We start from the raw sequence: 15,048 nt of genomic DNA on the forward strand, positions 1-15,048 counted from the left end.
GATGACATCGTCTATCGACCCAACCTTAATTTGTGTCTAATTTAATACTGAGGTGTCAAACTGCAGTTGAGGATGCAGGAAATAAAAGTATAAGTGCAAATATGTTATATTCAGCAGTATGACATTTATTAAATGACCAAAAGAAATCAAAATAGGCAGTATAGCATACAGACACCAAATCGACATGACACAACAGACAATGAACAAATGAAACCGGGAGTATTACATACATTGAGATGGAAACAAACAAGGAACAGGTGAACATAATCTATAAAACAGTGAGCATTTGTGGAAACTAACTCCCAATAGGCGACGCGGTGTCGCAGTAGGTAGTGCTGTCATCTCACAGCAAGAAGGTCGCTGGCTCGAGCCTTGGCTGGGTCAGTTGGCATTTTTGTGTGGAGTTTGCATGTTCTCCCCACGTTGATGTGGGTTTCCTCCGGGTGCTCAGGTTTCCCCCACAAGTCCAAAGACATGCAGTACAGGTGAATTGGGTAAGCTAAATTGTCCGTAGTGTTTGTGTGTGAATGATTGTGTATGGATGTTTCCCAATGATGGGTTGCAGCCGGAAGGGCATCCACTGTGTAAAACATATGCTGGATAAGTTGGCGGTTCATTCCGCTGTGGCGACCCCAGATTAATAAAGGGACTAAGCCGAAAAGAAAATGAATGAATGAGTCCCAATACAAACCCGACTTAAATTTCCCACTGGATTATCAATTGTGTTGTATAATCTATTAAATCGTTCACAACCTGTGTTTCAGATGATTTGTTTGAAGGTCATTTCATGTGCTAAACGTGTTATAAAGGGTACAAGTAAATGTTAATTTAAATTTCATTTGTGAATGAACTATCCCTTTAATGTAATGTATGCTGTGATAGATGCATTAACCAACTTCAACTTCTTTCTTCAGGTAATGGGCTGTGCTCTCAGAAGTGTACTGTGGTTAGAGGACTGGCACAGTGTTCCTGTTACCCAGGATTCTCTCTGAAATTCGATGGACACACCTGTGAAGGTAAAGCATTCGAATTAGATGTAAAACAACACATATACACACTCTCCTCTCAACGCTGCTGTCACAAAACACTGATAAAACTGTCAGACCACATTAACCAATGCCTTACTGTGCTAAATCGCTCATGTATAGCAGTTTTACTCAGGATTATGACAGGTGATTTTTCATGGCCTGAACTTCATATTCTTACCTGCGGATCTGCTTGCTGCTGCTTCACTGATCCATGACCAATTACTCTCCTACACCCGGACTGTAATAATAAACAGTGACCTCAGCCCTGGGTTCGACAGTTCGGCTGTCTCACATATACATCATCCTGTCTGATCTGACAGCTTTACCACATGTTTATTTACTGTACTGGTATGTGTTGCAGAAGAACAGTTTGAGGGTTTTTATTTTATATACTAAGCGGGTCACAGAGGGTACTAGTAAAATTCATTGTTCAGCTGATACTGTAAACCTACACTACTTGACAAAAGTCTTTTCGTCGATCCCAGTTGTAAGAGCAACGAATAATAATTTGACTTCTAGTTGATCATTTGGAAAAGTGGCAGAAGGTAGATTTTTTCAGTGAATCATCTGTTGAACTGCATCCCAATCATCACAAATACTGCAGAAGACCTATTGAAACCAGCATGGACCCAAGATTCTAACAGAAATCAGTCAAGCTTGTTAAAGGAAAACATTTAGTTACATTCAGGATGGGGTGATCGATAGATCTGCATAGTGGATGGCAACATCAACAACCTGAGACATCAAGACATTTGTGCTGCCCATTACCTTACAAACCACAGGAGAGGGCAATTCTTCAGCAGGATAGGGCTCCTTCTCATACTTCAGTCTCACATCAAAGTTCCTGAAATCAAAGAAGGTCAATGTGCTCCAGGATTGGCCAGCCCAGTCACCAGTAATTAACATTATTAAGCATATCTGGGGTAATTTGAAGAAGGAAACGTTCAAGATGAATCCAAAGAATCTTGATGAATGAGTCCTGCAAGAACGCTTTCTTTGCCATTCCAGATGACTTTATTAGTAAGTTATTAGAGTCATTGCAGAGATGTATGGATGCAGTCGTCCAAGCTCATGGGAGTCATACACAATATGAATTCTTTTTCCACAGCACCATAACTTTATATTCTATTCTGTACCTTATTTTTGTTAAGTGACAAGACTTTTGTCTAAGCAAAGTCAGACCTTACTGTCCCAATTATATAATTAAAAATGAGGGCATGATCATATTTTATTTGGGTAAAATAAGCGTAATCTAGAGGCCTTTCATATAAGCCATATTTGATACCAAATGATCAACTAGAAGTCAAGTTATTATTTGTTCTTCCTAAAACTTGAATAGGCGACAAGACTTTTGTCAGGTAGTGTATTCAGAAATACATTATTTTGCTGTTTTTAAAAGTGTATTTTCCTCAATACTTCATTTAGTAATTTTATATAACAAAATAAAGAATTAAATAAAACCCTTAATATCCTAAATTGCAAGTAATTATTTAGTAAATCTTTTTCTTTTTTTAGCATATTAAAATATTTGTCTTGTTTTCAATATGAAATTGAAAATGTTTAAAGAATTCTTCACCTCAATTTTGCTCATTTTTGTGATCACAAAGCAAAATCTTCCCTTATGCACAGTCATAAACAAACTATAAGTAATATTTTCAGTTCACTTTATATTAAGTGGCCTGAACTACTATGTACTACCATCAAAATATGAATACATTGCACATAATGTATTGCAGAACCCATTTGGTGCTCTTGAGATGGGATACGGGCCAGGTTAGGACAGCCTTGGTGGTGTGGGTAGGTTTAAGGGTGGGTTAAGGTGTACTGTAAAGAATTGTCAAGTGTGTATATTGTCAGAGATGTAATTAAATGCAGGTATTCAATCAAGCATAGGTACAATATAAAAACATGTATTTACTCAATAAGTACATTGTAACAAATTAATCTTTTCAGTCTTAGTACATGGCAATGAAGAGCTTGGGTTGACCATTTTAAATGCCGATGAGAATATCAAAACATGATGTGCATTAATAACAGTAAGTGGCGAGTCAGTTCTGTCAACTGTGACCAAACTATTAGCGATACATCATTCAGCCTAACAAAAAATACTCTGTTTTGGCCTTTACATAAGATCTCAATGGGATCATATTCTTTAATCTGACAAACAATGATAATATATGACAAGGAAAAACAACAATGAATATAGATATAACAACCAATCGTTTCACATTCTTTTTATTTGTTTTACTTTATGACATTCAACATCAATTAATATGGTTGTTTGAGAAAAATGCAGCTTGCCTAAATGTCAAATTTTACATCATGTTCACCTTACTATAATTCAACATGCAGGATCCATAAATCAGTGCACTTTCTGGATGTGAGGACAGTTTAAGGGAGAATATAATCGAAACGGCTTCAGCCGAGAGGGCAGTATTCACCGCTGAGTTATCTCTGTATTTAAAGAGTTTATTTCACTCTCTCTTTCTGTTTCTCTCTGTCAAACGTTCCCATATGCTGAATGTGGGTGGGCAGAAACCTTGATTTCGCTTTGGCAGTAACAAAATCAAGCTAGACTGGCTTTGGAGCCAAAAACTTAAGTCACACCGTGCAGGAAAGTGGATATTTTTTTTAATGAAATGTTGTAGTATTAAATTTCAGTCAATTTATGATGGACGTCTACACTTCCAAAGACAGTGTGTGCATGTTTACTATGCTGTTTCAAGAGCATCTGTATGTCTTTATAAGCCATATTCACGTGGTAACCATTACGTGTTATTGATTCATAAAGACACACATGCATGCGATTTTGCCACAAAGAAATCCCACTTTGAAGAACAATAAAATGGGTGATTAATTGAGAGCAAAACTCAGTATTAGAAACAAAACCTGATATGATCTCACACCTCGTTAAATGGCTGCATGACTTGGATGGTGGAGGTGGCCTGCACTGCCTAAAAAAATTGTGCAAAACCAATTTTCACTTAGAAAGTACTATAAAGTTTTACAATTTGTTACAAAGAAACACCACTATATAGTGGTGTAGCAGTGCGATATGGCTGTATATATACACTATATGGGAGGCGTGCATTGTTTATACAACAGTTCGACTGCATAATCATATATAAAAGAGTCTCAAAAACCCTTTTGTATGAGAAACTACTTTCTTCCACCATTCATTCACATCTGCAGCTGACGTCAGAACAGCAGAAACCATTACTTAAAAACATGTCACTTTAGAGCTAGTATTTGAATGATTCTCTAGCGTAATGTCTAAAGTGATGACAAAACAGGTGATTTTGCTTACATTTTAAGATTATAAGGGCATCAAATGTCATCAGTCTACAGAGATTTCCCAGTATTTCTCTGTTGCAATTGGGATATCACAATAATTAACCCCAAAAAAATCCAAAGCAAAGCAAACACTAGCACAGGGCTATTCAATTAGTTTGTCATAGGGGACAGTTCATGAAAAGCATCCCAATTAAGAGGCCAGAAAGATATGACTTGCAATAGGAGTGATGACACAACAGCAATATAAGAGCTTGTATGTTTTTTTGCTCCTTAAGATACCTGCATTGGATTTTTCTAGGTTAAAACATAAATTTGTTGTATTTTGAAACTAAACAATATCAGTGCATTGTAATGTGGCTTTTTTAAAACAAATATATTCAAATGTTGTATGTCAAATCACAACAAAAGCAGTGGATTGCTTAAGTAGGCTTCTTCTACATTCTTCTACTTTCATATGTTATGTTTTGAACTGCATAACATTTAGGGGTGTAACAATTATAGATTTTGGTTGTACGATTATATAGTCTGAAGAATAATCATGGTTTAATGGTTATCACTTCTAATGTAAATGTAAGCTTTTAATTACGTAAGTAGTTAAATGAATTGTTGATATCATCTGCGTTCATACATACATAATCATTTTAATAATTTGTAATAATTCGTCTAACATATCTTTTGTTTACATTCCTCTAAAAGCCACGCACAGCTTTCACCGCTACGGCATCTGGAAGGCGCGAGCGCATTGCTCCGCTTGCGCGCACATATTGGCATATGTTCTTACATTGGAAATAACAATCCAGTGTGTGTGCGTAATAAGCTCGGAACTTTAAACTAGTGCACAGGTGGCACTTTGTTTAGTTGCAGCAGTTTCACACCTTGCAACAGAAATGCGGCGTTGAGAATGTTTTTTTCCGCTGCCCGCACCACTCGCTTAATGTCAGGTGACTCACGCTCTGCGCAGGCTTTAACAGCAGCTCGTGCTGTATTGAACAGACGCATGTTACTTCATAACTAAAGCTGCTGTTTTTCGACTGAACTAAATTTATTTTTGATGTCTTGGGAACACTATTTGGAGGGCCACTAATTGAATAGCCCTGCACTAGCAGATTATATGGTATAAATACAGAACTACAACATACAAAAGAGAGAGAGATCGACTTAGAATGCCACTTACCAGTTTTATAATGATTTGATCAGCTGTAGTTTGAAATATGAAAGAAATGCTTTTTTTTCCTCTAAAAGCTTATTATGCGGTCTTTGTCACCATCTTGTGGTGCAACCATCTTTTCTCTTTTCAGTATAATATGCCGATGGCCACCGATCTCCAAAATTATAAATATTTAAAATAGGCACTATCCTTATAAGTAAACAGATCTGCAATCTAGACAACTACATTCTCGCCTAAAAAAATCCTCAAACGTACATTATGTTGTCCAATAGCTGAAATATTTGTCAAACTGTATTGAGTCTATTGATCTGCTCCCACTCTATGTGGGCGGTAATACACAATATGAAGAGGCCGTAAGAGTGCTGTTATTGCACAATATTGCACGGCTATCAGCCAATCAGATTCGAGAACCAGACATATACAGTTGAAGTCAGAATTATTAGCCCTCTTTTGAATTTTTATTTTTTTAAATATTTCCAAAATTTTGTTTAACAGAGCAAGGAAATTTTCACAGTATGTCTGATAATATTTTTTCTACTGGAGAAAGTCTTCTTTGTTTTATTTCGGCTAGAATAAAAGCAGTTTTTAATTTTTTTTAAATCATTTTGAGGTCAAAATTATTAGCCCCTTTAAGCTATATTTTTTTCGATAGTCTAGAGAAAAAAACATTGTTATACAATAACTTGCCTAATTACCCCAACCTGGCTAGTTAACCTAATGAACCTAGTTAAGCCTTTAAATGTCACTTTAAGCTGTATAGAAGTGTAGAAAAATATCTAGTAAAATATTATTTACTGTCATCATGGCAAAGAAAAAATAAATCAGTTATTAGAAATGAGTTATTAAAACTATTATGTTTAGAAATGGGCTGAAAAAATCTTCTCTCCGTTAAACAGAATTTAGGGAAAAAAATAAACAAGGGGGCTAATGTTTCAGTGGGGCTAATAATTCTGACTTCTTTACCCCCCTTGTTTATTTTTTCCCCCAATTTCTGAGAAGTCTGAGAAGTGTAAGATAAAAAGCTAAATTTAATTTACATTTAACTTACATTATTTTTGCGACTCGCAACTCAATACTCAATATATTGAGTATTGAGTTGCGAGTCGCAAAAATAATGTAAGTTAAATGTAAATTAAATTTAGCTTTTTATCTTACACTTCTCAGACTTTAAGCCTCACAATTGCAAGAAAAATGGCAGGACTATATTTTTTTCAATTTTAGAAAATGCTGACTTTAATTTATTACATGCAACTGTGAGTTCAAACATTTTTGTTTACGTTTCTTGCAATTCTCCGTTTATGTCACAACTGTATTCTGACATTTTTTCCAAAATTATGACTGTTTCAATAAGTTTCAAGGCCCTCAAAATTCAGACTTTATTTCTTGCATTGCATTTCTCGATTTTTTCGACTATTTCTCGACTATTGTAACTTCATATCTCAAAATTCTGAGAAAATACAATTAAGAAGCAATATCCGATTTGTGCAAAATAAATGAAGAATTCTGAGAAAATTAAGTCAGAATTTTTAGATAAAATTTAAAAAAAATATATTTATTTTTTCTTATTTCTATTTGTTTTATTTAGAACCTGAAACAAGCTTCTATAAGTAACACATGGAGCAAACATGATCGTGTAAAGTAAAAAAAAACAGCAAAAATATTTTACAGTATGAAATATTTTACAGTGTTACATGGGTATCTTCCTCAAAATCTTCCCTCAGGTTATTTATTTTTCCTCCACCTAAACTGTCATGTTTCATGTATACCATAGATGTGAATGAGTGCCTGAATGGCAGACACAATTGCTCCCTGGACGAGATGTGTAAGAACCACGAGGGCTCCTACCAGTGTGAGCGGCTCAATGAGATGTGCCATGAGGGCTTTATTCACAACCACAATAGAGATTGTGTGGGTAAGAGGTTTCAACTGGCACTGGGATCGTTTTGAGCCCCATGCATATTATTGAGGCATGTTGGTCCATCGCTTGCCCAGATAAACACTCACTAATGCAAAAAAAACCTCATCGGCATGCTCTCATAACCAACTCACATACTGTACATGCGGTTGCATTTTGGGTACCGAGTTTGCTCAGACGTCTCACGAGTAGCTGTGGGGCTGTGTTGAGTTTGTGTTGCTTTCTTTCCAGACATAACCAAAACAGAGCCGGCATTAGTGGTTAGCATACGCAAACATCTCGATCTGTTACAAAACAGTTTGATTCTTATTAAATGGGTGTCTTGGATCAGATACAAAACTAAATAATAGAGATCTTACAGTGCAGCTAGACGAAAAAAGGGAGTAGGCGTTGAAAATGATTGTTATTTTCATTTTTCACATTTTGACATTTTTAAATGGTTTTCATAGGTTCTGAATGAATTGCTTTATATGCTCTTAAAGCAACAGTGCAGGATTATACACTCACTGGCCACTTTATTAGGTACACCTTACTAGTACCAGGTTGGACCCCATATTGCCTTTAGAACTGCCTTAATGCTTCATGGCATAGATTCAACAAGGTACTGGAAATATTCCTCAGAGATTCTGGTCCATATTGACATGATAGTATCACACAGTTGGTGCAGATTTGTCAGTTGCACATTCATAATGCGAATCTTCCGTTCCACCACATCCTAAAGGTGCTCTATTGGATTGAGTTCTGGTGACTGTGGAGGACATTTAAGTGCAGTGAACTCATTGTCATGTTCAAGAAACCAGTCTGAGATGATTCGTTCTTTATGACATGACGCATTATCCTGCTGGAAGTAGCCATCAGATGGGTACACTGTAATCATAGAGGGATGGGCATGGTCAGCAACAATACTCAGGGAGGCTGTGGCGTTGACACAATGCTCAATTGGTACCAATGACCTCATAGTGTGACAAGAAAATATCTCCCACGCCATCACACCGCCACCACCAGCAGCCTGAACCATTGATACAAGGCAGGATGTATCCATGCTTTCATGTTGTTGACGCCAAATTCTGACCCTACCATCTGAATGTCACAACAGAAATCGAGACTCATCAGAACAGGCAACGTTTCTCCAATCAACTCGAACCATTTTCCTCTGACCTCTGGCATCAGTGAGTCATTTCAGCCTACAGAACTACCACTCACTGGATATTTTCTCTTTTTCGGACCATTCTCTGTTAACCCATAGTTGTGCATGAAAATCCCAGTAGATCAACAGTTTCTGAAATACTCAGACCAGTCCGTCTGGCACCAACAACCATGCTATGTTCAAAGTCACTTAAATCACCTTTCTTCTTCATTCTGACGCTCAGTTTGAACTGCAGCAGATCATCTTGATCATGTCTACATACCTCAATGCATTGAGTTGCTGCCATGTGATTGGCTGATTAGATATTTGTGTTAATGAACACTTGGACAGGTGTACCTAATAATGTGGCCGGTTAGTGTACATATGATAAATATAAACTCTACTAAAAACAGATTGTTACTAATATATTACAAATGATAATTATACTTTCTGTATTTATTAATTCTTAACATACATTTCTTTGTTTTTTATTCTTTTATATGGATGACACTTCACGATAAGTTTGTATTAGACAATGTATTTACTAACATGAACAAACATTGAACAATACATTTATTACAGTATTAACTAATCTTTGTTAACCTTAGTTAATGAAAACAAAGTTGTTGATTGTAAGTTGTTGATTATTAAATGCTGTACAGATATTGTGCTTTATTAGTTCATGTTAATTAATCCAGTAACTGCTGAAACCTTATTGTAGCGTGTGACCATTTGATGTTTAATCTATTGTTTTATTTTTCTAAAAGATTATTTTAATTAATAGATTTCTACAAAAAAAGGTTTGAACTCAAAACTAATTTAAGCTTGAGGTTTAGTTTTTGTTTTATGCTTTGTTAGTGTTTTAAATACATCTGATTTGCTTTATTTGTATAGCAGTCTAATTTTAACCATGTTATAGTTTTAATATTGTTTGCACTTTTTGTAAATAAAATATTATAATAAATCTATTTCAGTTTATTATTGAAATCACAACACTTATTTTAAATTTAGAGAAAAATGTAGATATAAATTGACCACCATCTCAGATGGCCATCGTCTCCCTTTCATCTCAACTCTTATCAATCACGTTGTTGAAATAATGTTCACAGACCATAATCCTAATAGCTTCACGGCAGTCACATCCCTTTGCAATAGCACTAACCCACTCCCAGAAATACATTATTCATCCCATGCATATCCTCTAATGCATTTCAGAGCACCATATTGTTATGATAAAGCCAATTTTTTGAATAACTGCCACTGCTTGTGTATGCTGATGAGGCGGCTTGTTGACACTTCTATGCTGGATCTGCTACAGACTGCAAGAAGGTGTCAAAGCTGTTTTCTCTGTGCCTTATAAAACTAAATAATGTGCATTTGAAAGTAGGAACCTCTTTAAAAAGATCTTACTTTGCAGAGAACTAGACTATGGGACATAGAGGTGCAGTCCATTAAAAAAAAAAAAGATTCTGACATCATTTACTCATATGATGTGTCATGAATTGACTTAAAAGAGGAGCTTTTAGAGAAACAGTTTTGGTTAACCAAATATATAATGAAGAAGTTAAATTACACCTATTTTACCCCCTTTTCAAGATTTTAGATAAGTCTTTTGTGTCTCCAGAATGTGTCTGTAAAGTTTCAGCTCAAAATACCCTTCAGATTATTTATTATAACTTTCTGAACATGCCAAATTTGAGCTGTTAGGACATTGTAGCTGTTTTTGTTGCCTGTGCCTTTAATGCAAAGGAGGTGACTCTCCCTGCCTACCATTCCCACGTGCGTCATAAATGATTAAAGTTTGTTTGTTTACTGCCAATCAATTTAGTGTAAATTAACTGTAAGCCAAAGGAAAATGTATGAGTGAAAGAATGAACAATATTTTGTTTTTCAGTGACACATTAGAAATATCCAGAATAACAGAAAATTTGCTGAGTTGCAAATCAAAGAAATTAAGCAGTCAGGCTGCGTTTGACTTTCATTACTCCCAACTGGCTCAGCTGGCACAACCAATAACATGATTTCAGGTTGCACTTTGTTTGGCTGGACAGTGAAGGATGAGGGAAGTTTTTTTTTTCCAGTGTTATGGAGGTACAGCAATTTTGTAAGCCATCTCTCCTTTATTTAACCTTCTCCTTATTTCTCTCAACTTTTCCCAACATTGAACATACATTGTGCGTATACAATGTACTATATTTTCATATTTCCAGATAGTTTTTTTTTTCCCCAGTGTATTTTGATTTGCCTAAGTTTGAGGCTTTTTTGAATGAATATATTAAATATTAAGTGTATCTGTGCTTCAAAACAATGACAGAATCCATATTTAGAATATATATAATATGAATCTTATAGTCCAACTCTAACATTACCAACTGTATCTTACATTACCAACTCCATCTTACATTACCAACTGTATGGATCAACAATTCTGATGACATCACTTTCTGCATGTCAGTTTTCATCACATTTTCTTTCAAATTCAATGCTCTCTAGAATCTAAAGAATCACTCTTCAATACTAATAGATGCTGAAGTTGCAGCTGAAGTACTTATTTGCAAAATTACTGATTTCAACATGCTAAAAAATATCTGTAAATTAGCAGTTTTCCATATTTTGTGATTCATTTTTCCCCAGTATATTTATGCATTTGAATTGCATTATGGGACCTTAATCTTTCTTCTACTTTTAACCCTGAAAAATAAAAAAGTGACTTTTATAAACATTTTTAATAGTTTAAATTAATTGTTGGATTAGTGTTGTTTATTATGCTACAAAACTTTAGTAATAAAGAGCCCGTTCATTTTCTGGTATTTTACAGGCTTATTTCTCTATTAATGATTTCTTATACATTATATTATTTTAAACTACTAAAATGTCAATAAAAGTCACTGTTAAACTATAGAGTTGAATTTTCAACATCAAAACTTGACAGAGCAGCGATCAACATCTCCCACTCTCAGAAAAAAAGATACATGGTGGTACAATTAATATTCCTTAAGGAACAGTTTTGTACCTTTGTAAAAGTTGTACCTTATATAGTACAGAAAAGACCTCTTATGGTACTGTTCTGTACCTTTTATGGTACAACTGAAATAAATGTACACAATTGTTCCAATAAAGAAAGGACATAAGTGTTGGACAACTCCTTTATTACAATATCTATGAAAATAAATATGACTGGAAAGGCAAAGTGATTTATGAATAATGTCCATATTAAAACATGAATCATCATTTAAAAGCATGTTTAAATAAACTTAGAAACATTAATTATTAAGTCCTATAATACAAAAATAGATCTTTTGATTTATGTTAAGGTATTTTTATTCTTTATTGTAAATTTAAAATGTATATTCGCACAAAAATAAACTTTTTTGTAAACTAAAACATTGCTTAATAAATGTGTTTCATAAATGTATTTGATGTTTTATATTTACTGAAAATAAATTGACACATTTTGATTAGAGCAAAATGCCTTTTAATATTTCTTAAAGGAACAAGTTTGACACTGTTAATGTACAAAGTGTCTTGTCACTGTAGTGGTACCTTCATGGATTAGATTTGTACCTTTAAAGAAGATACAATATTGTATCTACAGGTTTCAAAAACCAAAGGTGCATTTTGATTTTCCCATGATACAAATCATGTCCTTAAAGGTATACAATGGTACAAATTTGTTTCTTTGTTTTTATAAGGTACAGTTCTGTTCCATAAAAAGGTACTGCCCCAGTGACAAGGGTTTGTTTTTGGTACAAGATTGTACAATTTTTTGTGCGTAATGCAATTCACAACCGTAAATAAATGGAAAACTCTTGTGAATCACAAAATACAGAAAATGTTCATTAACAGATATTTCTTACAGTGTATATGGTGCACTGAATAGTGCAAAAATGATCCAGTGTAAATTTGCTTTCCATTAAGGTGAATGAAGTCCGATTTCTATTTTCTAACCTACAGTACAGTACACACAGTCAGATCTTTACAGAATAAAACAAAAATTAAGTATTTACTCAAAAACTTCCTCTCCATATGCACCAGACACTTTCTTTAAAACACTCCATGTTCCCGGGAAAACATTGTACATTAAGTGTGCACATTGATGAATGGGCTTAATAAACCCTCTGTATGACAGACTTTTCCTCTTTTCTCTGTATATGCACTAGATACTTTCCTACAAACACTCTGTTACAAGAACTCAATTAATAATTTTAAAAAACCTGCTGGCATCTACTTTATACAGTATATTGCTGCTCTCCGGATATTTGTAGTTCTCCTTTACTCTCATTTGTAAGCCACTTGGGATAAAAGTAACTTTTAAACCTGTAAACCTATAACTAACAAATACAGTAAATCCAGACAAACTGTGAATTTTCAAGCAAACTGTTGATTTTTTTTTCATGGGGGTGTTTATAATTTAAACATGTTTAGCTACACTACCTGACAAATGTCTTTGTTGGCTATCCAAGTTTTAGAAACAACAAATAATAACTTGATTTTAGTTGATAATCTGGTTTCAGAAGTAGCTTATATGAAAGGCAAAGGTACATGGTGCAGTGGAAAAAGAATTAATATTGTGTATATTAGTCCATGAGCTTGGACGACTGCATCCATACATCTCTGCAATGCCTCAAACAACTTATTACTGAAGTCATCTGGAATGGCAAAGAAAGCATTCTTGCAGAACTTCCAGAGTTCATGAAGATTCTTTGGATTCATCTTCAATGCCTCCTCCATCTAACCCCAGGCATGCTCAATAATGTTTATTTCTGGTGACTGGGCTGGCCAATCCTGGAGGCTGAATTATGAGATGGAGCACTATCCTGCTGAAGAATTTGCCCTCTCCGGTGGTTTGTAATGTAATAGGCAGCACAAATGTCTTGATACCACAGACTGTTGATGTTGCCATCCACTCTGCAGATCTCTCGCACGCCCCCATACTGAATGTAACCCCGAACCATAATTTTTCCTTCACCAAACTTGACTGGTTTATGTGAGAATCTTGGATCCATGCAGGCTCCAATAGGTTTTCTGCAGTGTTTGTGATGATTGGGATGCAGTTCAACGGATGATTCACTTAAAAAATCTACCTTCTGCCACTTTTCCAAATGATCAACTAGAAGTCAGGTTATTATTCGCTGCTCCTACAAACTGGGATCGATGACAAGACTTTTGTCAGGTAGTGTGTACCTCTACACTACACCTTGGCATGTACTTGCAGTTTTATTATGTGCTGCTGCTCAAAAACAAGATTCAAAACTTTTGGTCACTGTCATGACAAGTTTTTGATTCTGAAGTTTCCTCTTCTGGAAATAGAAGTCTGCTATTATCCAAAAGTTTAGGCATCTACAAAATAAAGTCTTAAAATTGAAATCCGTTGTCTCCTCTGTGATGTTAGCAGCTGTCGTATGGAACAGATAAGGTACCATGTGCTCTTTTCTCTTCTGTCCTAATGTGGCCATGCAGGAGAAAGCACAAACATTTCCACTCGGTCGCCTGAAATTATTTACTCTGGCAATAACATGACAGATTGAATCCTTTTCTTGGCCCGTAAATCAGCCATTGTCTAAGCTTCGAGTAATTATTTTCTCCTCTCTCTGGGCCATGCTCGCTTTCCAATCTTTTTTTTTTCAACATAGTCCAGAGTTATTGCCTTTAATATATCTGGCCAACCAAAGATCTTGACAGTTCACCACAGCACTGGCACTAAAGAACAAGAAGCAAAATGTGCCACAGCTTACAGAAACACACGACTTCTCTCTTTTTTACACTTCTGTCTCACCTGCTTGCTTTTCCACCAGCTTCAGCTTCTCCATTTCCCGATTTTGTGGTTGTAACTGTCCATTATGTCTCTGGCTGTGTGTGAGGATGAGGAGGTTATATTTTGGAGCTCAGGAAAATAATGCTGTGCTTGTGTTTTGCAGATGTGAATGAGTGTGTGACGAACACACACACCTGTCGGGCAGACGAGCGCTGCGTGAACACAGTAGGAGGATTTGTGTGCGAAAGGCTGATCTTGTGTTCGAGTGGTTACCAGCTGAGAAATGGAGTATGTGAAGGTGAGTTGGGGATACAGTATTAATAAATGCACACATGTACACTCACCGGCCACTTTATTAGGAACACCTTACTAGTACCAGGTTGGACTCTTTTGCCTTCAGAACTGCCTTAATCCTTTGTGGCATAGATTCAACAAGGTACTGGAAATATTCCTCAGAGATTTTGGTCCATATTTACATGATAGCATCATGCATTTGCTGCAGATTTGTCGGCTGCACATCCATGATGCCAATGTCCCATTCCACCATATCCCACCATATCGCAAATGTGCTCCATTGGATTGAGATCTGGTGACTGTGGTGTTCACTTAAGTACAGCGAACTCATTGCCTTGTTCAAGAAACCAGTCTGGGATGATTCGCGCTTTATGACATGGCGTGTTATCCTGCTGGAAGTAGACATTTTTTTGCAGTTTAAGGAATTTTTGGAACTTTTTGTGATCATTATGATGCCGTAATGTTTTG

The 15,048-nt window shown here is 35.6% G+C and overlaps 1 protein-coding gene across 3 annotated transcripts in view; it reads left to right on the forward strand.

The window, feature by feature from the left end:
- fbln2 (fibulin 2) overlaps nucleotides 1–15,048 on the forward strand; it is a 118,959-nt gene that overhangs the window by 79,500 nt on the left and 24,411 nt on the right. For 2 of the 3 annotated variants that reach the window (XM_056467742.1, XM_056467743.1), the window contains exons 8-10: nucleotides 915–1,016; nucleotides 7,262–7,402; nucleotides 14,450–14,584. In XM_056467742.1, coding sequence (XP_056323717.1) covers nucleotides 915–1,016; nucleotides 7,262–7,402; nucleotides 14,450–14,584 — 378 coding nt within the window. The remainder of the gene's footprint in view (nucleotides 1–914; nucleotides 1,017–7,261; nucleotides 7,403–14,449; nucleotides 14,585–15,048) is intronic. The other variant, XM_056467744.1, reaches the window with a different exon arrangement.

This window comes from Danio aesculapii, chromosome 11, assembly GCF_903798145.1.
Source record: "Danio aesculapii chromosome 11, fDanAes4.1, whole genome shotgun sequence".
NCBI classification, from domain to species: Eukaryota; Metazoa; Chordata; class Actinopteri; order Cypriniformes; family Danionidae; genus Danio; species Danio aesculapii.